The sequence below is a fragment of the Mobula birostris genome, chromosome 3 (genome assembly GCF_030028105.1).
Source record: "Mobula birostris isolate sMobBir1 chromosome 3, sMobBir1.hap1, whole genome shotgun sequence".
NCBI lineage: Eukaryota > Metazoa > Chordata > Chondrichthyes > Myliobatiformes > Myliobatidae > Mobula > Mobula birostris.
The window spans coordinates 147,513,263-147,540,355 of NC_092372.1; the positions used below are offsets into that span (position 1 = coordinate 147,513,263).

The window sequence follows — 27,093 nt, forward strand, 5'->3', positions numbered from 1 at the left end:
AAACTCCATCTGCTATTTCTCCACCATATCTGCAATTGATCTATAACTTGCTGTATTCTTTGTCAATCTTCTATGCCATCCACAACACCACCAATTTTTGTATCATCTTCAAACTTACTAACCCACCCATTTATATTTTCATCAAGCTCATTTATATACATCATAAACAGCAGAGGTCCTAGTATAAATTTCTGTGGAACACCACTTATCAAAATTCTCCAGCTAGAATAAGTCTCTTTGACCACTACCCTCTATGAGCAAACCAGTTTTGAATCCAAATTGCCAATTCACTATGAATTCCATACATCTTAATCTTCTGGATTAGCGTCCCATGAGGGATCTCGTCAAACAATTTACCAAAATCCATGCATCAATGTCACCAGCTCTACTTTCATCAGCCTTCCCTGTCAACTTTTCAAAAACCTCAGTCAAGTTAGTAACACATGAATTGCCATGCTGGCTCTCCCTAATTAGGCCATGATTTTCCAAATACTCACAAATCCTAAAGCTAAGAATTTCCCCAGTATCTTCCCTATCACTGATGTGAGCCTCATCAGTCTTTTTTTTTCTCCAGGATTTTCTCTGGTTCCCTTTTTGAATAATGGAACAACATTAGCTATTTGCCATGCATTGAAATTCATTGAAATATTTACTTACAGATGGCACTGAATTTTTGAAATTGTCTATCAAAGTGAACTGAGGACCCATAGCTAAATATAAGGATTGAAAGCGGAGGTAGATTAAATTTTTAAAAGCTTGGTGAATTGAACGCTATTGGGATCTGGCACAGAAGAGATGAGGCTGGGGTAAATCTGAATGGTGAGGTTGGCTTCAAGGGTAGGTGGCTATTTCTAGTTTCTGTTGTCCTGTTTTCTTTGCTTACTCCAGCCACTGGAACATGTTCTCCTGACATCATGAATTTATAGGGCTTTTTGATGCTTCCTTGATGGTAAGTTAGCCTATTTCTGGAATTCAGCTCATTTGACCATATTTGGACCAAGGTTATATTGAGAGCAGAACCCACTATTGGTAAACAAATTTGCTTAATAAAACAGTTGATAATGCCTTCCATTATGTTTTGATTGTTAAGGGTAGCCTGATATAGTTTGGTAATTGCTAAGAATACAATTTTCCTGAATTTTATGAAAAGGGTATCACCTGTACAATCATAAATGCAAGAGATAATGCAGATGCTGAGAATCTTGAGCAACATACACAAAGTGCTAGAGGAACTCAGCAGGTAAGGCAACATCTGTTGAGGGGAATAAATAGTTGACGTTTTATGGCCAAGACCCTTCATCAGGACAATCACGTATACAATTTTCCATTGCCATTTAGACGTCAGTGTTGTAACTATTTTGGAACAGATTGACTAGCACCATAACTTTTAAAATATATATAGTATTAAATAGGTATTGACAATTTATCAATCATAGCTTGGCTCCCGATCTTAGAAACAGCAGAAACATTCTAGCACATTTGGACAATCAAGTCCAAATTAGTGAAACAACTAAGGAAAAACAAAATGAATCCTTTTCCTGTAATTTAATTACTTTCATCATAGTCACAATTTTATTTATGGGCTACATTTCTTGACTGTGAGCATTTTTATGTCTAGTATTGGCATTATATAAGAATCCAATTCTAATAGTTCATCTATGAAATTTAAATTCACATTGAACTAAAAAATAGTAAATCTTATTTTTAGAGAAATTACTAACCTTCAATTTGGTTCCATCCAACTGGAGCAACTGAGCTCCGTCAATGCTCTTGGCAATAAATTGTGGAACATATTGCTCCATGTTGAGTCCCATAAGCCAGTGAGAAACCTGATGAGTGCTCCAGTCCACAACAGCACAAGTTTTCCATTGATTGTGTTTGGGCGACTGTCCTTCATCAAGGATCTTTCAAGGTAAAAACAAAAATTCATCATTGTGATTGTGCTGCTGCCAATATCATTAAACCTAAGGCTACAGCAAAAACTGTCTTCATTTCAACATCTTAACATTTTTTTTGCTCTTCTTTCAAAGGCAATTGTATCACCTGGAACCTTTTTGACAGAAGTTCAGATAATACATGCTGATGCTTGTATAAGGCTGTAGAACATATTTGCAGGATATTGTGCACTTTCAACAACCACTTAACTCTACCACAAGCCTTCAGTTTATGTTTTTCTACCTTGACAAAACCAATCCAGAGAACAGATGTGTAAGAAGAAAAGGGAGAGCTAAAATAAAGGCACAAAAATCCCCTGTCATCTCAATGTTTTCTTAATCTGTCCTGATGTTTCTCTTTTTTCAAAAGCCATGATTTGCAGGAGGGCCACAACCCCAAAATCACTCACTTCCAATTCTAATAGCCAAAAATAATGTCATTGTCTGCTTTTATTATTTTTGATTCATTTTCATCACCACGATAACTTTTACTGCCAGAATGTTCCTCCAATTGTTATTTTCCTATCCATAAATTTGTGATGTATTAGGTAGCAGACTTTGCCAATATATCCATGTGCTTAATACAATGAGTACCTCAGCTTTATCACAAAATGCATTGGGCTAGATCTTGTTTTGACACAAAGGTAAAAAGCTCTCCTTTATTAATATTTAAACCAGGCAGTACTATCAGGTAACTAAACACGCAGTTAGAAGTATGAAACAGGATGTTGCTGTCCAAGTTGCCTAACTTTCCCAAAAGTTCTTCAAGCGTAATCGTTCAAAGGTAAACATGGCGATGAAATACTGTACTTACACATGAAAACTATACACTGAAATGTACCAGGAAAAATCAATGGAATGAAAAAGAAACTCTAAATGTTTAATGATGCACTTATATTAGTTAATAACAAATATCTACAACTGTGGTCTTTGCTTTTGGACTTTAATAGATATTTTAAAATTAATTTTTCATTAAAAAATATTTGTTTTCAATTCTAAATTTCAGATTTAATTTTCTCTCTGTACCTGAATTATCTATTCCAGATCAAATTTCTTAAGAGTCAACAATGCAACTAGTTAGTGCTGCTCCCTTATATTAATGGTAAAAGTGCAAAAACTCCCAGAAAATTTAGTGGGTAAGCATAATGAATTATTGGTGCTGTTTCTGCACTGTTATGATCAAAATCTATTCAATGTGACAGCTAATTATACAGTACTTTACTGTAAATTGACAAAATATTACAAATCTATTTATTATTTGTATTGCAGATTTTGAAAACTTCAAAATGCTAGGAATTTTAGGAATTGGGTTTCAAAACAAAGCATATTATAAAATTGCAAACTATCAATTGAATCACAATTTATAATTCTAGATCTTTTTTAATGCAGAATCCTAACAGTAAAATCACAGGAGCTACTGTTTAGGTATAATTTTTGATTATGAGATTACATCTTAAAAGTGTGTTACATATTAGATTCTGTGCATAAAGTTAATGATGAGATGGTAAGATTAAAATAAAACATGCTAAACTTGATTTTAAGCATCTCACCTTATCATCTATCATATCCAGGCTCTGCCAAGTTAGCAACAAGAGAAATGAAGAAAAAATATTTCAGAACATAAAAAATAATGCAAAGAAATATTAACAAAATTTATTTCCCAAATAATGCTCAATGTACTTTTTGAATGCAATGAAATGAACAATATGTTGCAGTTATAGAAAAATACTTTTTCACTAAAAGCTTATTTTGCTGCTGCTCAGATTACTTCACCTGGCTTCATTCCATTATTCCAAACCCTGTAATAGGACTGGATTCTCAAATATATCCAGGATGTGGAATTTATTTAAGAAATTGCATAATGTGATAGTTGTCAACGTTGTTATCCCTGAAGTATGAGATAATAAATAGATCAAACCCATGAGTTACTCTGTATTATTCCAGTGGTCCATTTCAGTTTCAATGGACACAAACAAAATTGTGCAATATCAGATTATATATGTACAACTAAAGTCACTACACAATTGGGACTTTATCATGTCTTATACCAGTAGACCCAGGTTGAGAACAGTAGAGACTAAATGAAAAATAAAGGCCCCTGTGAAATTCAGAATACTTGATGTAAAATAGAGGTTTTGTTCAATTTAATGTTACCTTCTTTTTATGGCAGCAGGTCAAGATTGCTGACATATAAAGAAGTGCTGACAGAAAAAGTAGGCCAAGTGTTTTTTCAGGCTTAATAATGGAAATACAATGTTGTAATCCAAAGCATCAGTAAATTGCTTATTTGTATTTTTGTTCTCTGTTCCTCAACCAGCATTTTGAAAGACCAGATACCAGGCAGGGACTACCAGAGGGACAGAGATAAGGATGGTGAGGTGTAGAATTAGTGCATTTACGAAGAATTTGGGTGGGACGATACCTTCAGATTGTGCAGTGTGGGTTGATGATGAAGCCTTGTTCTTATTTATTCACTTTTTGTTTGACAGGGTACTTTTGCTGTCGAGGCCAACATTGACTGCACCTCCTTAACTTCCCTTGAGAAGGTGATGGTAGTGAGCTACCTTCTTGCACTGATACAGACCTTCTTGTGAAGATATTCCCACAATACTGCTGGGGTGTTCCAGGATTTACACCGGCAATGGTGAAGGAACAGCAATATATTTCTAAGTCATTATGTTATTCAGTTTGGAGTGGAACCTGCAGGTAATGGTGTTCGTATGAACCTGGGCACTCATGCTTCTTGGCGATGGAGTTTTAAGATTTGAGACATGCTTTCGAAGTAGCTTATGTGAATAACTTTGTAAATATTACACTTTGTATCCATGATGCTCCAATGGTAGGAGGTGAATGCCTAGGGTGGGAGTCTTTACAGTGTGGAAGAGTAGAGCTTCAGATTAGGGAAGATTTTGGATTAGAGGCCTTGGAGATAGCAGTATACATAAAGTGAATTGGACCACAAAGACTGGAACAGATTAACTTCCTACAGCAGCTTAAAATGGAAAGCTACCTTTGATAGGAAATTTGTCCAACAAATATAAATTAATAGAATAAGAGGCATACAGTCTCATTAGCATATTTAAACTGGAGACAAAGCCAATTATGAGCTGTTTACCTGCACAACCAGCAATTCCTTCCACCCTAACGTGGTAGCAGAAATATTTCCTATCCTACCAAATTTAATCAATTCCTCTCCCTTTACACATTGAGTTAAAATTGTATAAATTATTAAATTTCAGAAAGATTTAGTACCTGCACCAGTGTGAACATTTCCATTTCACACACCAGTCATGCTCTGCAACCAATTTAGTGGTGTTTTGAAACATTTGACACAATTCGGTGGAATAGAGAACATGAAGAATTATTAGACCACAAACATTGTTATTGAATCATCCTACCTAGAATCAAACTTAATTCTACAAGGGAAAGTACGATCTTGTAATCTCAGGTACCATTCAGTTCCTCAATCAGAAGTTCAGTTTTATACAGCTCCTTCAAAACTTTGATTTTACATACAGCAAAAAAATCCCACAAAATATATAAAACTACTTTCACCTTTATTCACATAATTCTATTCAGTTCACCTTATCATAGTACAATTAGGCCCTTGAGTAAGCTTTTGGAAGAATAGTATTTCATTGTTTCTGAATGCCTATTACATATTGATAGTTTCATGATCACCTGATCGTGAGATAATGATGGCAAATTTCATGACAGGATTGGAAGCATATTCAAAGACAATCACTCAGTATCATTAAAAGCATATATTTGAGTCTCTACTGAACATGATCAACTTTTCATCAGTACATTAGGGGAAAAAAACACCTCTACATTAAAAATGCCTGTTAATATTAGTTCTTACAAAAGACATAATAAAAGCAGACCCAAGTATTTCAATTTCACTTCTTTTCACAATTTACTTACTTCATCAGAGGAGAGTGCCAATATGTGTGAGCGCCCTGTAGAATTTGGTTCTGTAACAAATCCACTCAAATCAGCAGAACTTGTGCTACTGGGACTAAAGTCATCAATGTAGGTGAAATTCTGCAAATCAAAGATTCTGGGTGGTAATAAGTGCTTAACTTGAATTAAATATAGATGAATACCCAAAATAATACAATATTTAGTTTCAAATGCACGCCCTACTGGAATAAGCAAGAGAAGATGGGAGCCAAGGGAAAACAAACATGGATGGACAGGATCCGCTGTTGACTAGGAAATGGAAAAACATGTTTTTGTTCCTCAGACTAGTTGCAGGAAAACAGCCTTGAAATTGAAGCAGAAGAAGCAGATGGCACAGGGTATAGCTAGTACAGCCACTGCCTCATTTTCCCTTGGAGCTGGGCTCAGTCCTGATCTCGGGTGCTGTCTCTGTGGAGTTCGCACATTCTCCTGGTTACCGTAAAGACACAAGAGATGGAAGGTGCTAGAATATGCAGCAACAACCAATATGGTAGAGGGACTCTGTGGGTTGAGCAGTACCTGTTACCTGATGACCATACAAGTTTCCTGTGAGCATTCTGGTTAACTTCCATTTCCCCTAGACATGCCGACAGGTAGATTAATAACTGTAATTTGCTTCTTGTGTGGAGGTGAGTGGAAGAATCTGAGAGGAATTGATAGGAAAATGAAGAAAATGAGGAACAAGATTAGTGTAAGCGGGTGGTTGACAGTAAGCATGGACAGAAGGGCCATTCCATTCCTTTCTCCAGAGTCTTTGACTTTGTTGCATCCATTCCAATGATGACAGATTCCACATCATTTTGCAATACCTCTTTCTTTTTCTCCAACAGTAGGTATCCCTCCACAACTTATGAAGCCTTTAAAAGCAGGGATTCCATTTCCCAAACTTCTGCTCTTATTCTCTTTCTCCATCCCAATAGGGACATAGGCTCTTCTTGCAACCCATTGTTCATGCATTAAATAGATAATCCTCTTTAAAAGGATACATCATTCACTAAGTCCAAAGGATCATTCCCCTTCCATGACGTATTATCCCTAATCTTCCCACAATAAAAGAACACAAATAATTTGCTGATTTACTTGTCAGAACACACAATATTGTTGTTGTCAGTATTGTTCTCCTCTACATTGGAGGGTCCAAAGGCAGGCAGGATAACAACATTTTAGAACCAAAACAAAAAAAAAAGGACAATTCAGTACAGACTTCTACGATTTCAGTTAATCAACAATGCCAGTCTTTGTAAACTATACTTCCAGCATTCACAGCCTGTTTCTTTCACTCACTTTGCAAGTACCTTCCTATATTTTCATCATCCTTGTTACACCTCCTCCAAACTTCAGTTTTATTTGCTACAATCTTCACAGCTCTATTTTGCCCAGCTCCATCACTTTTTCCATATAATTCTACCTACCTGCCAATCCTCCTTCTCTTTCTCTTCCTGCGATTCTTGCTCTTAAAACTAATTTTATCTCTAAATTTTTAGGTTAGAAAAGTCAGCCTGAAACATCAATACTACGTTTGTCTCTCCATAGAAGCTTCCAACGTGCTGACCGCTTCCAGCTCTGTTTCATTTCAACAGCAGTTGCTCTTTGATATACGTACTGTATGTTTCCTTGAACTATTTTTATATTGAAAATTCTAGATACTTGTCAGATGAAGATTCATACATATGATTATCAAATATAACATTTTAAATTAGATGCTAAAAAGATATTTTGCACTTTCGCGTTTCCCTTAGGCCAAGCAAAATTTCATGCCTTGGGATTCACAGGAAATTTGAGTGCAGTTAAGTATCAGCAGAATGAATGCAGGAATGACTATTAATTTTCTTTGCATCATCTATATTACACTTTACAGAAACCCTAATATTGCATACTCTTTCTGAAGTCTAGGGCAGAATAACAGTTGATCCACAAAATTTACTTAATTCCTATGTAGGGCTGACATAAAATATTTACCTCACAACTATCTGTCAAGTACACTAAGAAACATGACTTTTCATCTTCCAATCCATGTGCATAGGACTATTTCTATTAAAACACATCTTTCTTGTTACATTATTTATAACACATTTTAACCAAATTATCATCTTTTTTAGAAGTATTGACATATTCATCATAGAAAGTAATTCGTTTCATATTGACTTCCAACATAAACTTTGTATGTGCAGAAACAGAAACAATAATGAATTACGATAGAGATTGGAGAATTTTCAAATCAGATACTGCATTCATGAACCAGACAACGCTCTTGTACATAGCAACTATAAGGCATAACTATCTGCAAGGGAGAGTCTTATACTTCAATCCAGAATAAATCAAACCATCTGACTGGTACTCTACCACCCAAAGCATTCAACCATTCCTTCAGCGGCGGACCGTAGTCTCTAGGGCTACTCACACTATTTGTTAAATCTAAAAAGGGCAAGGGCCATAGGCAAATGGGAACGCTACACTTGCAAGGTCTCTAAAACACACACCTGTTGTAGAATTACATTACTGATCCTTCATTGTTGCTGGATATAAAGCCTCACATTTCCTACCCAGTAGCAGTGTGGGAGTACCTTTATTAGAAGGACTGTAGAAGCTCAAGATGGCTGCTCAATTTTCAAGATGAATCAATAATCAGCAATAATGATCTTGGCATTTCAATATGCCCATTTTCCATACATGAGTATTTTTCCCCAAGTGAATATTAGAATTAGAAAGTTAAATGTTCAGTGTTTTGTAAACCGGCAGTAATATATCACTCCAGTTCTCAGATCGCTACACTGGCTTCCTGATGGACAGGAAGCCAGTATAGCAATCTGAGAACTGGAGTGATACATTCTAATTTCTTGGTCTTAGTGAGGACTCTAGCAGTTCTGAATGAGTTGCAGCTGAGGGTTGTTCTTTTTTACAGAAACCCTTGAAAACATTACAAGTACTCAAGCCTACTAAAAATATATGCATGGATGAGTTTTTCTAGATCTTACTGAGACATAAGCCTTTCAACTTGCTATATTTCTAAGATGGTAGTAGGCTGACTTTATAATTCCATTAATGTGGCAGTTACAATTTAAGTCAAATTGCATTACATCATCAAGGATTCTGGCTTGGTCTGTGGTCCGTAACAATTGGAATTTCAAGTGAGCACTTATAGAGTTTATAAAGATTGGCTTATAGAATATTAGAATAGCCTCTGGTAAGAAAAACTATACTAGGCTCCTGGAAGAAACACAAGTTGTGTAAGTAGAGTTAAAGGAGGTCAAAAGTGAAATTATTTAAAAGTGTTGATGTAGGACAGCCTTTATCAACCTTTTTGCCCTGGAGGAACCCTTATAATAATTTTCAGGTCTCATAAAATTATTATATCTACAGCTCACAGTTCATTAGCATGCCCAGTAAATTGTACATGTAATAATCCAAAATTAGTCAATGGTGTTTTGAGTAGAGAATGAAATTTTAGCCAACCATTAAAAAAAACAGGTAGTTAATCTTAGCTTACCTTTCTTGACAATAATCTCTTTCTTTCCCTTTCATAAATTTTAAAAACTCATAAGGCAAACATAATAAATTTCTGTTAAATAACTGGCTTAAGCTAAAATAGGATTTAATTTTTCTAAAGGTAGGCTTGGTAGATTTAATTTAAGTAAAGGTTGTAAATTAATTTTAATGTTATTTACAACATGAAAATTTATTGACAGTGTTGAATAGCAAAGTTACAAAAAACCATAAGCCAAGGCAATATGAATAAAAATATAGCCTAAGGCACAATTTTATACAAGACCTTGAAAAGACATTTTCTTACTAAGTGACATGATCAGGCTCAAATATAGGCCTAGCCTGTGAAATCTGTGCTTGGTTTTTCAATGTTGTTTAAATGAGAAAAACGCAAAAAATATGAAAACTTCACAATACAATTCACTTCTAACTTACACAATCCCCCTTTTGTAATGTTTACAGCAACAGCAGAGTGGCAGGCCAGCAGCCGAGTCACAGCATGTAAAAATTCCTTCTTTAGAATGAAAATTTCCCTCCAATTTTCTACTACACTGATAGAGATTGTTCGCTCCCTTAAGTCAGTTTGTGCCGTGTAAAGGGAAGTTGGGGGAGGTAATTCGGAAGTAACAGGCTGACATAACAGCCCAAGTTGGGTGAATCCATTCAATGCTTGGAAAATGTACTTTATGCTCCTCATCAGCCTACCTTCCTCCATTCCGTGCAATACAATACTCCCCAATTACCAATGGCCTCCGCTTTCTCGCATCAAAAACTGAAAATGTACTCAATCAAATAAACACAGTACGGCACACTAGCATACTGGGCTAAGAGACATCTAACAAGATTGCTAACAGGGCTGCTCCGTCACTAACCAGCACCGCAAGCACTAGCATCATGCATCGTGTTAAGTTCAAAAAATGATATTTTTTTAAAAATCATACGTGGAACCCTACAGTTCTGCAGAACCCCAGCTGAGAAACCCTGATATAGGATAAAAACAACTAGTGATCAAAAATTTTGGATTCATATAGATTTGTTGAAAGGTAGCAAGTGAAGAACTAAATGAGAGTTAGAGATGCACAAAATTATTGACAATAGCTAAAGAAAACAGACTGCTTTGACTTCTTCAGCTTACCCAGACAGTACAGTACCGGGGTAGTGCTATTACATGGTGTGAAATTACAATCAAGATCCCTACTTACTTGTTCAAGTAACTATTCTGCAGAGGTTCTCAAAAAGGTTCTCTGGTCAATATTTGTCCCTCCGTCAATAATACTAAGTAAAATTCGAATGGACATTTAATTGCTTGTCGTTCATTCCTGTTTGCAGTGCACGTGATAGCTGTCGGTTGTCCTACATATCAAATAACATCGGAAATAACCTATTTACTATAATGGTCTTCAGAATACTGAGGATATGATAAAGGGCTAAAACATTGATGAAATATTTTCCTACAACCAGGTATCAAACAGTGAAAATAACAGGATTCATAGAATCAAAGGAGGAAATAGAAAAATTAAACTCATTGTTAATGTATACAATGATCCTCATCCAGTTGTTCAGTGGATATTACCGAGACCAACTGTATAGACAATGACAAAATGAGGACAAAGGGCGTTTACTTGAATTTTCATGCAATGATCATTCAGGGACAGGAAGAAGCACTGCCATGGAAATGTCTAGGTTTGCCAACAGTATCAAAACTAACAGGAAATGGCTTTGGCCTCACAGGTGCTTCTGCTGTGGGGAGTGCAATAACCCTGCTCCAGGATTTCAAAGCAGAAAATACAAAAGGTATGTAATGTGCTACGAAACAACAGCAGCATCTAGAATTTTAGGGAAAAGACATCACATGAGTCTTATGAGTGATATCAATAGGGTAGATATTCAGAATCATTTTCCCAGGGAGAGATATCAAGTACTAGAGGACATATATTTAAGATGAGAGGGGGAAAGGAAATTTTAAAGGAGATATGTGGGACAAGTTGTGTTCTTTTTTTGCACACAGGAAGTGGTAGATGCCTGGAATGATCTGGCAGGGGTTGTGGGAAAAGCAGATATGATAGTGATGTTACGTGACCATGGTTTTGTTTACTGTGGGTGTCACTTTAAAATGCCTGGATGAGGCCGCTGGGACTTTCAGGAGGAAGGGAGGGAGGGAGGGAGGGAGGGGGGGAGGGGGAGAGAGGAAGGGAAAGGGAGAGAAAGAGAGAGAGAAGACTCCGGATTGCTACAGTAATGGGTGTAGTTTGATACTTTCACATGCCCAAAGGATTGGGTGAATGAGCGGCACACAGTGCACAATGGATGTGTGACTGTCACTTCGTATGATCCATACGTGGATTTTGTTAGTGTATCCTGTGGCACCACTTCTGTTAACCCCTACCTGGATTCGGGCGTGCTATGTGGTAAACACTTGTGCTAAAGGAATATTCTGTGGCTGTCACCTTTGGGGATATTTCTACGTGGATTTCGTGACGACTCGACGGATAAGATCTTTGGCGACTGTTACTTCGTTCTCCCAGTGTGGAACCCGTGGAATTTTTCGTAATCACTTCCTCTCTACATTTGAATGTGGATTTACAAGTTTCTCCCTTCACTTATTCCGTGGATTACTGGACCTTTCTAGTTTGCCATCTTAAGACTTTAAGGACTGTTCCTAAGCTTGACAGTTTAGGAGCCATACACACACATAACATTGTTAACTTCTGTTTATTTTGTTTAGTTTTCTATATTTTGAGTAGATACTAATAAATATAGTGGTTTTAACATTAAAGTCTGACTCAATTTGTGGTCTATTACTGCTGGCACGTAACATAAATTGGGGGCTCGTTTGGGATTTTGAACAAAATTGGAGCTTGTTGATCGATTGATTATCTATCTGATTAGTTCCTTCCTTTTTGATTGACTTGTGTGTGGAAACCAGCAGCAATGGATATTGATGCATTTCTGACATCATCAACCTTTGAGGCATTAGAGGAAGCAAAAAAGGAAGACTTGTTGCTCATTGCTGAAAGGCTGGAACTTACTGCAGTAAAGTCGGCTATGAGAAAGGCAGAGATTCCGAGGAGAATATCTGAGCACTATGTACCTACTGAGGAGTTTGAAGGGGAGGTGTTAGAAATGTTTCCTGAGAGTAAACCAGCTAACTCTGAGATCCAGTTGAAGCTGGAACAAATAAAGTTAGAGAAACTTAGATTAGAGCTAGAGGTTGAAGAAAGATGACAACGAGGCTGCAGAAAGAGAAAATGAAAGACGAGGGTGGTTTGAGCTAGAGAAGTTAAGGCTCGAAAATCAAGTTCCTGGTTCTAGTAATAGGTTTGTTGCCAGTCAGGAAGTTAAATTGGGCCCTCTATTTGATGAGGCTGAGGTTGATAAATACTTTCAGCATTTTGAGAAAGTTGCTCAGAGCCTACAGTGGCCAAGGAACTGCTGGCCTCTCCTGTTGCAGAGTGTAATTAACAGTAAAGCTCAGCGAGCTTATTCTGCCCTGTCAGTTGACGATGCAGCTAATTATGAGATCGTAAAACAGGCTGTGCTTAAAGCTTATGACCTGGTTCCAGAAGCCTATAGGAAAAGGTTTAGGAATCTGAGGAAATCTGTGAGCCAGACTCAGTGTGGTGATTTCGACAAATTGAAAGATTTGGTTTTAATTGAAGAATTTAAAAGGTGTGTCCATAATGACATAAAGACATATTTGGATGAGAAGGATGCTGCCACTTTACAAGAACCTGCTAAGTTAGCAAATGAGTTTGCTCTATCCCACAAGCTTAAGTTTGCTCCAAGTAAAACCTTCCAAAAGAGTAGCACGAATAGTCAGGGTAAACCAGAAATTAAATCTAGGACTAGTGACAAAGGTAACGATGAAGGGAAGCAGTAAAAGGAGGAACATTCTGGTCCTACTTGTCACTATTGCAAGAAACTTGGTCATGTTACGGCTAACTGCTTCCTCCTAAAGAAGAAGAAGGAAACGGAGGTAGTTCCAGATGCCTGTATTCACTACTTTGAAACACCTATAGACCCACAGGGTTCCGGGCCTTCTGATGAAGCTCTGTCAGGGGCTGGGATGTCTGACCTAGTTAGAAAAGAATTCATTCCTTTTACGTCAGAGGGGTTTGTTTCAGTGAATGAAGGGTCATCCCCGGTACCAGTGAAAATCCTTAGAGATACTGGGGATTCTCAGTCACTCTTGTTAGACAATGTTCCAGAGTTTAGTGATGAGACTGCCATTGGTGAGGTAAATCTTATTCAAGGCATTGGGGATGACATTGTTTCTGTACCTCTGCACAAGGTAATTTTGAAATCAGAGTTAGTTTCAGGACCGGTTAAGGTAGGACTACGGCCCAGTTTACCGGTGACAGGTGTTTCTTTGATGTTAGGGAATGACCTAGCAGGTGGTAAAGTTGTCCCTGCAGTGCAGCTGACTACTATGCCAAACACTGATGACCCAAAAATGGACTCTAATGTTTATCCATCCTGCAAAGTAACTCGAGCTATGGCTAAGAAGCTTGCCAATGCGGATGGTTCTGAGCAGCATGGTTCTGCTACCCATGATGGCCCAAATCAGGACTCAGGTTTTGATGACTTGTCAGCGACTTTCCTTCCGTCATTATGGGAACAGGATCCTTTTATTAGGTCTGACTATAAAGATTTGTCTCTGTCTAGGAAGGAGTTTATAGCAGAATAGACCAGAGACCCTGAGGTTGCAGCCTTGAGAGAAAAAGCTCTCCCAGGGGATGAGATTGAGAAAGCACCAGTTGGGTATTATATCAAGGATGGAGTGTTAATGAGGAAGTGGAGACCACCTGATGTTCCTGCAAGTGAGGAATGGGCAATTGTTCACCAGGTGGTAGTTCCTAAAGTCTACAGGAATGAGATTTTAACCTTGGCCCATAGTATGCCCTTGGCTGGCCATATAGGTGTGAATAAAACTGTGGATAAGATTTTTAAACAATTCTCCTGGCCTGGTTTGAGGAAAGATGCTGCGACATTTTGCCAGACTTGTCAAGTTGTGGGTTAACCTAATCAGGTCACCCCAGTGGCCCCTCTACAGCCTATTCCTGCATTTGGTGACCCCTTTTCTAAAGTTAGTGTGGATTGTGTTGGCCCATTGCACAAGACTAAAGCTGGCCATCAGAATTTGTTAACCATCATGTGTACAGCGTCAAGGTTCCCAGAAGCAATACGTCTCAGGAATATAAAAGCTCAAACTGTGTCAAAGGCTCTCATAAAGTTTTTCACTCTGTTTGGTTTGCCTAAAGCAGCGGTCTCCAACCACTGGGCCGCAAAGCATGTGCTACCAGGCCGCGAGGAAACAATATAGGTCAGCCGCATCTTCCCTCATTCCCTGTCACGCACTGTTGAACTTGAACATAGGGTTGCCAACTGTCCTGTATTTGCCGGGACATCCCGTATATTGGGCTAAATTGGTTTGTCCCATATGGGACCCCCCTTGTCCTGTATTTCCCCCACTAAGGTACAGCGTTCCTATGAAACCTTTCATGCCGAAATGCCATAAAGCGCAGAAACAATTACCATTAATTTATATGGGAAAAATTCTTCAGTGTTCCCAGACCCAAAAGATAACCTACCAAATCATAGCAAATAACACACAAAACCTAAAATAACACTAACATACAGTAAAAGCAGGAATGATACAAATACACAGCCGATATAAAGTAGAAATAATGTATGTACAATGTAGTCAGGAAGATTAAACCAAAACCGATTTGTGGAAAAAAAATCGGCACGTACGCGCATGCGCACGTCACACAGGTGCCTGCGCAAGGCTTCATGGTCATGGTAGTCTTCCTCGGGGTTATCTCAAGAGTCCTGTATTTGACTGCTACCTTTGTCCCTTATTTGGGAGTGAGAAAGTTGGTAACCCTAACTGTAAAAGACAAGTTGAGGTGAGTTTAACCCTACTGAACACCTCCTCCGCCCCCGGGGTTGGCCGGTCCACAAGAATATTGTCAATATTAAACCGGTCCACGGTGCATAAGTGGTTGGGGACCCCGGCCTAAGATCCAGTCCGATCAAGGAAGTAATTTTATGTCAGGATTATTCCAGCAGGTAGTTTACAAACTGGGAGCCAAACAGATTATGTTATCTGCGTACCATCCAGAATCCCAAGGGGCCTTAGAAAGATTTCATTCTACCCTTAAAACCATGATTAGGAAATTCTGTATTGAAAATGAGAAGGATTGGGATGAGGGAGTTCATGTGCTTCTATTTGCAGTAGGGAGTCAGTGCAAGAGTCCCTAGGCTTTAGCCCCTTTGACCTCGTGTTTGGACACCAGGTCTGAGGACCTTTGGCATTATTAAAAAAGCAGTGGATTAACAATGACCTGCATATTAATTTGTTGGACTACATTTTAAAATTCAAAGATAGATTGAAAAGGGCTTTCAACTTAGCAAAGGAAAATTTAAAATCAGCCCAAGAAAGAATGAAGACTTGGTATGATAACAAGCCAGAATGAGGTCATTCAAGCCGGGAGATAAAGTCCTTATTTTGTTTCCTATGCAAACAAACCCTTTGCAAGCAAAATTTCATGGTCCCTATGAAGTTGTGTCAAAAGCTAATGATGTGGATTATGTAGTCAAAACACCAGATGGACGAAGGCCAACACAGCTTTGTCACTTAAACATGCTTAAGCTGTATTATGAGAAACAAACAGCAGCTGTGACAGTTGTTGTCAATAACAATGAGTCTGAACTCTCTGGGAATTTACTAGCTGATCCATCTGAGGCCTATTTTAAGTCAAACATTATTTCAACCAGATTGACAAACTTGACTATTTTGGAAAATCTTGATGAGAAATTGGCTCATTTAGAGCCACAGCAGCGGCAACAGACGAAGCAGTTGATCATGAAATTTAGGGATTTGTTCCCTGGTGTTCTGAAAAGAACCACAGTAGCCTCACATGACGTAGATATCAGTAATGCCAAAGCTATAAAACAACATCCATATCGCATGAGTCTTGAAAAATGTAGACTTGTTGAACAAGAGATTGTGTATATGTTAGAAAATGGTATTATTAGGCATTCTACTTCAGATTGGAGCTCACCTTGTGTTATGGTACCTAAATCAGATGGTAGTATCAGGTTTTGCACTGATTACAGAACGATGAATGCTGTAACAAAAACAGATGCTTACCCCATCCCTAGAGTGGATGATTGTGTAGACAAGGTTGGAACAGCTAGGTTTCTTAGGAAGATTGATCTGTTAAAAGGGTATTGGTGTGTTCCATTAACAGATAGAGGTAGAGAAATTTCAGCATTTGTAACACCTTCTGGGTTCTATGAATACAATATTCTGCCATTTGGAATGAAAAATGCACCGAGAACACTCCAGAGAATGATTTATTCTGCAATTCAAGGGTTAAAGCATACAGATGCCTATATTGATAATTTGGTCATGGGGAATGACACCTTGGAAGCCCATGTCTCTGCAGTGGAAAAGCTGTTTGACAGGCTCTCAAAGCCCAATCTTACAGTTAACTTAGCTAAGAGTGAATTTGGTCATGCCACTGTGACCTACCTTGGTTATGTTGTAGGTCAAGGCAGGTTGGCTCCTGTTCAGGCAATTTCTGAGGTTCCCATTCCAACTGGTAAAAAAGCTCTTAGAAGATTCCTGGAATGGTTGGATATTATCGCAAGTTCTGTAAGAACTTTGCTGACGTTGCTCTCCCATTGACTAACCTCTTGAAGAAGGTGAAAAGTTTGTTTGGACAGAGCCTTGTCAGGAGGCATTTGATAAATTGAAAGCCATCTTATGTCACCCACCTGTGCTCAGGTCACCTGACTTTCCAAAGCCATTTTCCATAGCTGTAGATGCCAGTGATGAAGCTGCAGGAGCAGTGTTACTACAAGGGGATGATTATGATGATGTTGACCACCCTATGGCTTACTTTTCAAAGATATTCAATCAGCAGCAAAGAAAATATTCCACCATCGAGAAGGAACTATTATCACTTATTTTGGCTTTGCAGCATTTTGATGTTTATGTTTGTCCAGCTCAGAAAACACTTGTGGTTTATACAGATCATAATCCATTGGTGTTCTTGAGTAAGTTGAAAAACAAGAATAGAAGGTTGTTGAACTGGAGTATGATTTTGCTGGAGTATGATCTCATGATAACTCATATTAAAGGCAGGGATAATATAATTGCCGACTGTCTTTCCAAATGTTAAGTTTGCAACGTACTTTTAATAGTGGAGTGAGATTTACTATTTTGTATATGCTTCTGCAATATGTTATATTAGTCTGTAGTATGCTATATGGTTGCAGTTAAAAGTTTGCTCTTACAGATCAAAATTTTCCCTTTTTGTGGGAGGTGTTAAGTAACCATGGTTTTGTTTACTGTGGGTGTCACTTTAAAATGCCTGGATGAGGCCGCTGGGACTTTCAGGAGGGAGGCAGGGAGGGAGGGAGGGAGGGAGAGAGGGAGAGAGGGAGAGAGGAAAGACGAGAAGACTCCGGATTGCTACAGTAATGAGTGTAGTTTGATACTTTTGCATGCACAAAGGACTGGGTGAATGAACGGCACACAGCACACATTGGATGTGTGACTGTCACTTCGTATGATCCATACGTGGATTTTGTTGGAGTATCCTGTGGCAACCACTTTTGTTAACCCTTACCTGGATTTGGGTGTGCTATGTGGTAACCACTTGTGCTAAAGGAATATTCCGTGGCTGTCACCTTTGAGGATATTTCTACGTGGATCTCATGACGACTCGACGGATAAGATCTTCGGCGACTATTACTTCGTTCTCCCAGCGTGGAACCTGTGGAATCTTTTGTAATCGCCTCCTCGCTACATTTGAAGGTGGATTTACAAGTTTCTCCCCTCACTTATTCGGTGGATTACTGGACCTTTCTAGTTTGCCATCTTAAGTCCTTAAGGACTGTTCCAGGCTTGACAGTTTGGGAGCCACACACACACATAACATTGTTAACTTCTGTTTATTTCGTTTAATTTTCTATATTTTGAGTAGATACTAATATAGTGATTTTAACATTAAAGCCTATTTGTGATCTATTGCTGCTGGTGCGCAACAGTGGCATTTAAGAAGCTTTTGGATAGACACGTGAATATGTAGGAATTAAAAGGATATGCATTTTGTTCAGGCAGAAGAGATCAGTTTATTTTGGCATCATGTTCACCTCTTCTATTGTCTATGAGTCACAGTGACATTTAAGGTGGTAAAAAGATTTTAGCTGAGGTTCTGGGAGCGGGATAGTGATTTTTCTTGAACTCAAGACAGACAATACAGCGGCAATACAAATCTGATAACCAGTGCCCTGCAAAGTGGTATGCTTGAGGTCAGTTAGTTCATTGGCTGGTTCCCTCTTTACCCAAGCAACACACATCAAAGTTGCTGGTGAACGCAGCAGGCCAAGCAGCATCTGTAGGAAGAGGTGCAGTCGACGTTTCAGGCCGAGACCCTTCGTCAGGACTAGTGTGTTGCTTGAATTTCCAGCATCTGCAGAATTCCTGTTGTTTCCCTCTTTACCCAAATTCCTACTCAATCAACTAAGACAATAAACAGGATAAAACTTATTTAGTCTGGCAAAGCGCTATTTTGTTCCACTCCAATGACAATTCATGACTGTTGAATCAGCTCTCAAATACAACAGTTTTGAGGGAGAAGTAACTGCTGGAGAAATCCCTTTTTGTTGATAAGAAATGTACAATGTAATAAAACCAACTTAAATAAATCTGATCTTATCCTAATATTCCGCCACCCTACCAGGATACAGCTCCTCTTGTCCTCACCTACCACCCAACCAGCCTCCGCATCCAGCACATTATTCTCTAGAACTTCTGCCATTTCCAATGAGATCCCACCACCAAACACATCTTTACAACGCCATCATTTTCTGCTTTTCACAAAGATCGCTCCCTACATGACTCTCTTGCCCATTTATTCCTCTCAACTGACTCCCTCCTGGCACTTATCCATGCAAGCGCAATAAGACCCACACCTGCCCCTACACCTCACTACCATTCAGGGACTCAAACAGTCCTTACAAGTGAGGTGACACTTCACCTATGAGTCTATTGGGGTCATATACTGTATCCGGTGCTCCAAATGTGTACTCCTGTATTATCAGTGAGACCTGACGTAGATTGGGAGACTGTTTCGCCAAGCACTTATGCTCTGTCCATCAGAAGAAGCAGGATCTCCCAGTGGCCACCCATTTTAATTCCACTTCCCATTCCCATATGTCAATCCATGGCTTCCTCTACTGTCCCAAAGAGGCCACACTCAGGTTCTTCTCCGTGGATTGTCAACTTGTCATGGTGGAGAAGCTTGTGTGGTCCTGTGATCCCGAGAGCAATGCTGCCTGGACCTATGCTCCAGGTAGGGTCACCCACGGCGGTAAGGTCGAGGGTGAGGTCCCTGACAAAGAACAATCCAACCAAGACCTCAACGGTGGAACAGGTGGACGAAGTTACTTCGAACTCAATGGCTGTGAAGGCGGATGAAGGCTGCAACAAATCCATCAGCTCCAATCGTCGTGGTTTCTGTGCTATTGGAATCAGTTGGTTGATTTGTGAAGTATCATGTACTTCTTGGAGTGCAACATCAAGTACATGTTAAACAAATACATGCACAAGCGTCTGCACTCTGTGGGCTACTTCTTCAGAACAAAGACCATCATCCTCAACCTTGAGGGCTAGCCACGATGATGACGACACTCAGGTTGGAGGAACAACACCTTATATTCCGTCTGGGTAGCCTCCAACTCCTTCACCATTCTCCATCCCCCTTTCCCTCTCTCACCTTGTCTGTCCATCACCTCCCTCTGGTGCTCCTCCCCCTTTTCTTTCTTCCATAGCCTAATATTCTCTACTATCGGACTCCCACTTCTCCAGCCCTGTATTTCTTTCACCAATCAACTTCCCAGCTCGTTACTTCATCCCTCTCCATCCCAGTTTCACCTATCACCTTTTGTTTCTCTATTCCCTCCCCCACCTTTGAAATCTACTCTTCTTTTTTCTCCAGTCCAGCTGAAGGGTGTCAGCCCGAAACGTCAACTGTACTTTTTTCCATAGATGCTGCCTGCCCTGCTGAGTTCCTCTAGTATTTTGTGTGTGTTGCTTGGAATTCCAGCATCTGCAGATTTTCCCTTGTTTTTAAAATAAAATTCAAACTGATTTGGAATATTTAAGTTAAATAATTATTAAAGGATAAACACACAAACACACATGCACATACATATAGACTATATATAAGTACACACATACATACACAGTGCCGTTGGTTAGTCGGGGCAGTTGCTTACTTGGGACAACTCCTAAGGAACAGAAACTAATCAAGGAAATAGCTAGGCTTCCCTTTGCTTATTTGGGGCACTATGCCACTTAATTAAGGCAGGAGACTGTTGCCGAAGTTTTTAAACTAGTTTCAGTCACGTGCTTGTGTGGCCGTTAGACACAACACCATGCTTCGAGTGAATAGTTTTTAAGTAGTGTCAGTTGCATATGTTTGTGTTCTAAATGCTGCGATTTTTGTCACTGATAATTGCTGAGAAATAATCAGTAAGACAATTCAGAACTGTTTGGGTCACTGTGGTTTCAAACTTTCAGGCTTGAATACAGGTATCCCCCGCCATCCGAAGGTAGAGCGTTCCTATGAAATGGTTCGTAAGCCGGAAGGTCGTAAAGCGAAGGTGCAATTACCATTTATTTACAAACGTTTGTATACGGGAAAAATGCCAAATAACACATGAAACCTAAAATAACAGTAACATATAGTAAAAGCAGGAATGATATGATAAATACACAGCCTATATAAAGTAGAAATACTTTTCCACAATCATTGCCTGCACTGTTCTCCGTAGTGAAAATCTGACGCAAGCGCTCTCGGAAGAAACATGGCGCAAGCGCTCTCCAGTAACCTTTAAGCTATGAAGCTGCCAAATCATACCAAATAAACCGTAAAAATACACAGCCGATATAAAGTAGAAATAATGTATGTACAGTATAGTATCACTTACAGGAATCCGGAAGACATGGAGCACAGTGATGATGGTGTGTTCGGCTGAGTCATCAGAGGTTGGGGTGGTGCGGTGGTCCCCACCCTCCGGGCAGCGAACCGATACCAATCCGCGAAGAATGCAGCGATCCAGCGGTAGCCGGGACGCACCCAGCACATCTTTAAGAAAAAAGCCGAAATAAACAAGCTAATTAATTAGGTGCTGCCCCGCACGTAAGTGTCGGCCCAGATCAGAGGCGACGCAATCGGCAATCAGCTCTGATCTGGGCCAACATCTACGTGCCGGGCGGCACCTAATTAATTAGCTTATTTTGGCTTTTTTCTTAAAGATGTATTCGGTGCCTCCCGGCTACCGCTGCATTCTCCGTGAATCGGTATCTGTCCGCGGCCTGGGGGTTGGGGTGGTGGGACACTGGGGTGTCATCTCATCATCGATCAGGGCAGGCAGGTCATCTTCTTCTATGTCTGCCTGCCTTGACGTCGAAGGTCGAGTTTCATCGTCTGCTATGGCTGATGTGGAAGGCTTGAAAATCGACAGTATGCTTCACTGCTAGCCTCGCGCATTTTTCTACCATACAGTTCTTTGTAAGCACTCAAATCATCCTGCAAATATGCCCTAAACCTACGTACCCTTTCAAAATTAAAGTCATACTTTATCATTGCAGCGAAAATCTCACACAGTTGCTTCACGTTCAGTTCCTGGACGACTTCACTTTTGGTCCGTTCGCTACTGCATTTGGTTTCAATTGTTATCCTTTCCTTCCAATTGCATCAGCTCTTCATCTATCAGTTCTTAGTCAAGGGACGCCAAAACCTCTTCAACATCATCTTTGTCAACTTCCACAAGCCAAACTCACTTTGTCCTTCCTTCGTTCCCCACGATCAAAATGCTTAATTATGTCTAGTTTTACGCTAACAGTAACACCCTTACGAGTTCTTTCAGGCTTTTCCGATACCTTAGAACTCATCTTGCTAACGGATGCTCACAGGCACGTGTTTAAGCAATGCCGGCTAGAATGCCGTTCTGAATCCGGGGGAAAGTGGCTGCTCGGGGTGCGCACTGCTTTTTTTTCGCACGTTGCCTTTATTCATAACAGTGAAAACACCTTCTGTTAGCGAAAACAGGGAACTAATGTAGGTCTTTCGTAACAGTGAGGTTTCGAAAAGCAGGGTACACCTGTATGCTGAAAATGGCCAGGAGTGAAAATGAGACTATTTACTTAACAAGTTAGAAACTATGAAGAATTTGAAGGTATGAACAATAATTTTGAATGTTACAATGTAAATGAAGATTTAGTTAATGCAACCATACATAGCATCAAATGAAGACAGTCCATTATCTGCACTAAGTGCCTGTGCTGATTTTGTTCATTTACAGTCAAAAAAAATGTAATGCACCATGCACTCTATTAGTAACACTAGAGACGTTAATGCTGGGATCTAGGGCATGGGACTTTTCTGTTCCGGGACTTCTAAAGCATCCTTCTTCTTCAGGGAATGAGGCTTCCCCTGCATCTCAATGCAATCCTCACTCACATTTCCTTCTCTTCTCAGGTGTTTGCTGTTGCCCTTACCCACTCTCCTGAATAAGAGATCCCCTGTCCCTCATCATTCACCTCACAAACCTCTACATTTGCTACAGCACCCTTCACCATTTCTGCCAGTTGCAAAAGGATTCTATCTGCCCCCCTCCCCAATTTTACTGTTTTGTGCCGATACCACTCTTGCCTTGAAGTCCTGGTTCACTCGTTATTCCCCACCCATCTTCTCTGTTACCCTGGCACTTTTCTCTACAATTGTACCTGTACCTGTCATTCATCACCATTCAAGGACATAAATGAGATGAGGCAGATTCATTTACTAGCCTACAACCTAATGATATCAACACTGAATTTTCCAATTTCAGGTAACTGACAGCCCAGTGTTTCTTTCCCACTCTCAACAGTCCATCTAGGATTTCATTTCCCTTGTTCACCATTTCCAATTTTCCCAACCACTGTCTTATAAAAACCTATTTATCACACTTCCCTGTGATTTGTCTATATATCTGCTTGTTGATCTCCTTTTTCAATCTTGTAGCACAACACCAGCAAAATAATTGACCTTTTTCTTTCCAAGTTCTACTGGTATTGAACCATTGAAGAGATTTCTATGACCTCCTTCCTCATTATGATACTGATGGTCTTCTTAATCAATATTACAATACTCTTGCTTCCTTTACTTGTACCTCTATCAAGCCCAAAGTTTCATAGCTTAGAATGTTGATTTGCCATGCTTTCCCTTCTTCAAACCATTTCCTTATGACTGCAGCAGCATTATATTGCAATGTGCCCATTAACTTACCAGCAATCCCTCTGGCTGCTGGTCAGTAAGCTAAAAGTAACTCTCTTAAAATAAGAACATTGAGCAGTACAGCACAGTACAAGGCCTTTAGCCTAAAATGTTCTGCCGACTTTTTAACCCACTCAAAGATAACTCTAAGCCGTCCATCCCACATGGCCTACCATTTTTCTGTCTTCAGTGTAGCATGCATATGGTGGATAGATCTCCAATCAAGTTGTAGTTGTCTCAGTCACTCACATCTCCACAACGCTAGTCCTCTTGTTTTTAAACCACTTACAAGCCCAATGTGGCATATTGGTTGTTGCATTTCACTGTTAAAAATGTCATCCCCTCAGGAATTATCTTTTATCCAGTCTATGTACATTTTTGGACATCTGCAGGCTTCAGTTCAGTATCTTTGAAATATAGTTCATACTCATTTTGTGGAATGACTGAAACAGCTGAGCCAGTGTACAATTCCATTTTAATTAATATGCTTTTCACTTCTGATGTAAGCTATATTGCTTTTCTATTGTTAGTTTTCACATTAAAAATCTCAAGACTACCCAGTCCTGTATCACTCATTATTATCAGATTTTCATTAATAGCATGCAGATTGGTACTCTTTTTGAAACTACAACTTGACTTTTTAAACTTTTTCTCTTCCCTGTGCAGGCCATTTATTTTTGTCTGCCCAGCATACTCTTTGTATGTGTCCTACTTTGTTGCATTTTCTGCAAGTTTTGCCTTTTAATCTGCATTGGTCTGTTGTATATGAGCCCCTGTCATAACGGTTTCACAATTTGTTCAGCTAGGCAGGTTTCTGATTAGACATTGCAATTTTGTTCACACTCATTTTCATTCTAGACTGTAACTCACCTGTGCCTCTGTTTGTGGTTTCTAATGATACAGCAATCTCAACTGCTCTTTAAAATGTGAGTTATGCTTCATTTTTGATTCCACAAACTAAACAATCTCTCAGTATATCATTAGGCCCATCACTGAATTGACAATGCTTAGAAAATCTCTTCAATCCAGCCACATATGCTGAACTAGATTCCCTTCCTTTTGATTCTGCTTATGAAACCTAAAGTGTTCTGCAATTAACACAGGCTTCAGTTCCAAATGTTCCTGCATTATTTTGACAATATCAGCAAAGTTCATTTCAGGTGGTTTTTGGTTGGAGCAGTTAAACTTCTAAGCAAACTGAATGCCTTTATATCCAATGGACTCTGCAAAACTGGTACCTGCTTATTGGCTATTTCATTTGCTTTAAAATACAGCTCAATCCATTCACTATACAAAATCCAGTTATCTCCTGTGTAATTAAATGAGCTTATCTTTCCAATGTAGCCAGCCATTTCTACTTTTTAAAAATTTATTTATGATTATTATCACCCGGTACTCACTGTTTATAAACCCATGAATTTGTCGGTTTTCTGCCTCATTTATTAACTCAAACATCTCTATCTCCTTTTGAAGAAGTATATGCTGCACTGTTTTTTAACTCGACCGTTTTTCAATGCACTTTAAAAACATCGAACACCTTGCTGTGCTTCAACGGGTAGGTACTTGTCTCGGGTTTGTTTAAATCTCCCTTGTCATCACCGTTACATTTTGCAACTCCAAAACATAAAAACTAATTGAAAGGAAAACAAGGGAGCCAGGAATGCGAGTTTTTTTTTCACTTTTACTTTAGCAAGATGTGTCCATATCACGTGGTAGCATCATAAGACATAGGAGCAGAACCCTTCGTCAGGACTGAAGAATGAAAGATGGGGAAGGATTTGAAGAATGCTTGTAGCGTCAGTTGATAGACCAGTAATTTGAAAGACAAAGGGGTGGGGGAGTGAAAGCATTGACGTCATAGCCCTGAAAACAATGGGTGGTAGAAGAAGGAGGCGGAACCATGAGGGAGCTCAGCTATGACGTCAATGCTTCCACTCTTCAGTCTTGACGAAGGGTTCCGGCCCGAAACGTCGACTCATCGTTTCTGACTGATGCTGCCCGACCTGCTGAGTTCATCCAGCATACTGAAAGTGTTGCTTTGATCTTTTACAGCATCTGCAGATATTTTGTGTTTACTTCTCCTCAAATATACCTCGACCTCACTCCAACTATATGTCACACCCACACGCTATGACCCTCAAGTCAGCCTCGCCTTTGTTGTCTTTTCGTTGTTTGCGGTGATCATTTACCACAATTTTCCACAGAAAAAGTGTTATTAATAAAGTACTTAGTTGTACTTCTTGCTTTATGAGCTGCCAGTAAGCCGTCACCAATCTTCAGTAGTGCCACCTTAAACCAAAACCAGTCTGCTTCTTAACAGGTTTCTGCCATTTGCAGTGATTCAACAGGAGGACACACCCTGATTCCTGGCAAGTTGGCCTTGATTAACAAAACAGTATAAGGATGCACTGGGAGCTTGCTGGGAAGGTCCCTAACAAGTACTGTTAATTGCCAACTCGGTGGTTAAATTAGAAGGCAAAAGTAAGTGGATACGCACCAGCCAGTGCAAGCAAGCTAAAGTTGTATCCGATTAGCACAATCAGCACTGTGATTGATGTGCTAGTAACCTCTTGTTCACAATACTTATGCTGCTGGGCTACAGTGAGCAATCACTAATCATAAGACCATAAGACATAAGCGCAGAATTAGGTCATTCAGCCATCAAGTCTGTGCCACCATTCCGTCATGGCTGCTCCTGAATCTCATCAACCCCATACACCTGACTTCTCATAATACCCTTTGATGCCTTGATAAATCAGGAAACTATCAACTTCCACATTAAATATACCCACGGACTTTGCTTCCACTGCAGTTTGCGACACAGCATTCCACAGATTCACTACCCACTGTCTAAAAAAAATCTTCCTTACCCCTGTTCTGAAAGGTCACCCCAAATTTTGAGGCTATGCCCTCTAGTTCTGGATATCCCCACCATAGGAAACATCCTCTCCACCTCCACTCTATCTAGTCCTTCAACACTTGGTAGGTTTCAATGAGATTCCCCCCCGCCATTCTTCTCAATTCCAGTGAGTACAGGTCCAAAGCTGCCAAATGCTCCTCAAATGTAAACCCCTTCACTCCCAGAATCATCCTCGTGAGCCTCCTCTGCACTCTTTCCAATGACAACACATCTTTTTGAGATGTGGGGCCCAAAACTGTTGACAGTACTCCAGCGAGAAGACTTCAAGCAGGTCAACAACTACTGGACATTGTTAAGTATATATTAACATAAGTTGTTAAATTTTTGCCAATTTTGCCCACTTAACTATGAGTACTAATATTCACACTAATGCCTTATAATTTACATTGTTTTACTTGTTTAATAATGATGATTAATAGAATAGTTCAAACTTGCATAAGTGTGCCTACTAATC

General features: G+C 39.5%; 1 protein-coding gene across 3 annotated transcripts in view; it reads right to left on the bottom strand.

Moving 5' to 3' along the window:
• The window catches only part of ppp1r9a (protein phosphatase 1, regulatory subunit 9A), a 234,110-nt gene that overhangs the window by 10,460 nt on the left and 196,557 nt on the right, over window positions 1-27,093 (bottom strand). Inside the window, exons 17-19 of one of the 3 annotated variants that reach the window (XM_072253421.1) lie at window positions 5,859-5,978; window positions 3,485-3,508; window positions 1,722-1,904 (exon numbers count right to left, since the gene is read on the bottom strand). In XM_072253421.1, the coding sequence (XP_072109522.1) occupies window positions 1,722-1,904; window positions 3,485-3,508; window positions 5,859-5,978 (327 nt within the window). The remainder of the gene's footprint in view (window positions 1-1,721; window positions 1,905-3,484; window positions 3,509-5,858; window positions 5,979-27,093) is intronic. The other 2 variants (XM_072253422.1, XM_072253423.1) reach the window with 2 other exon arrangements.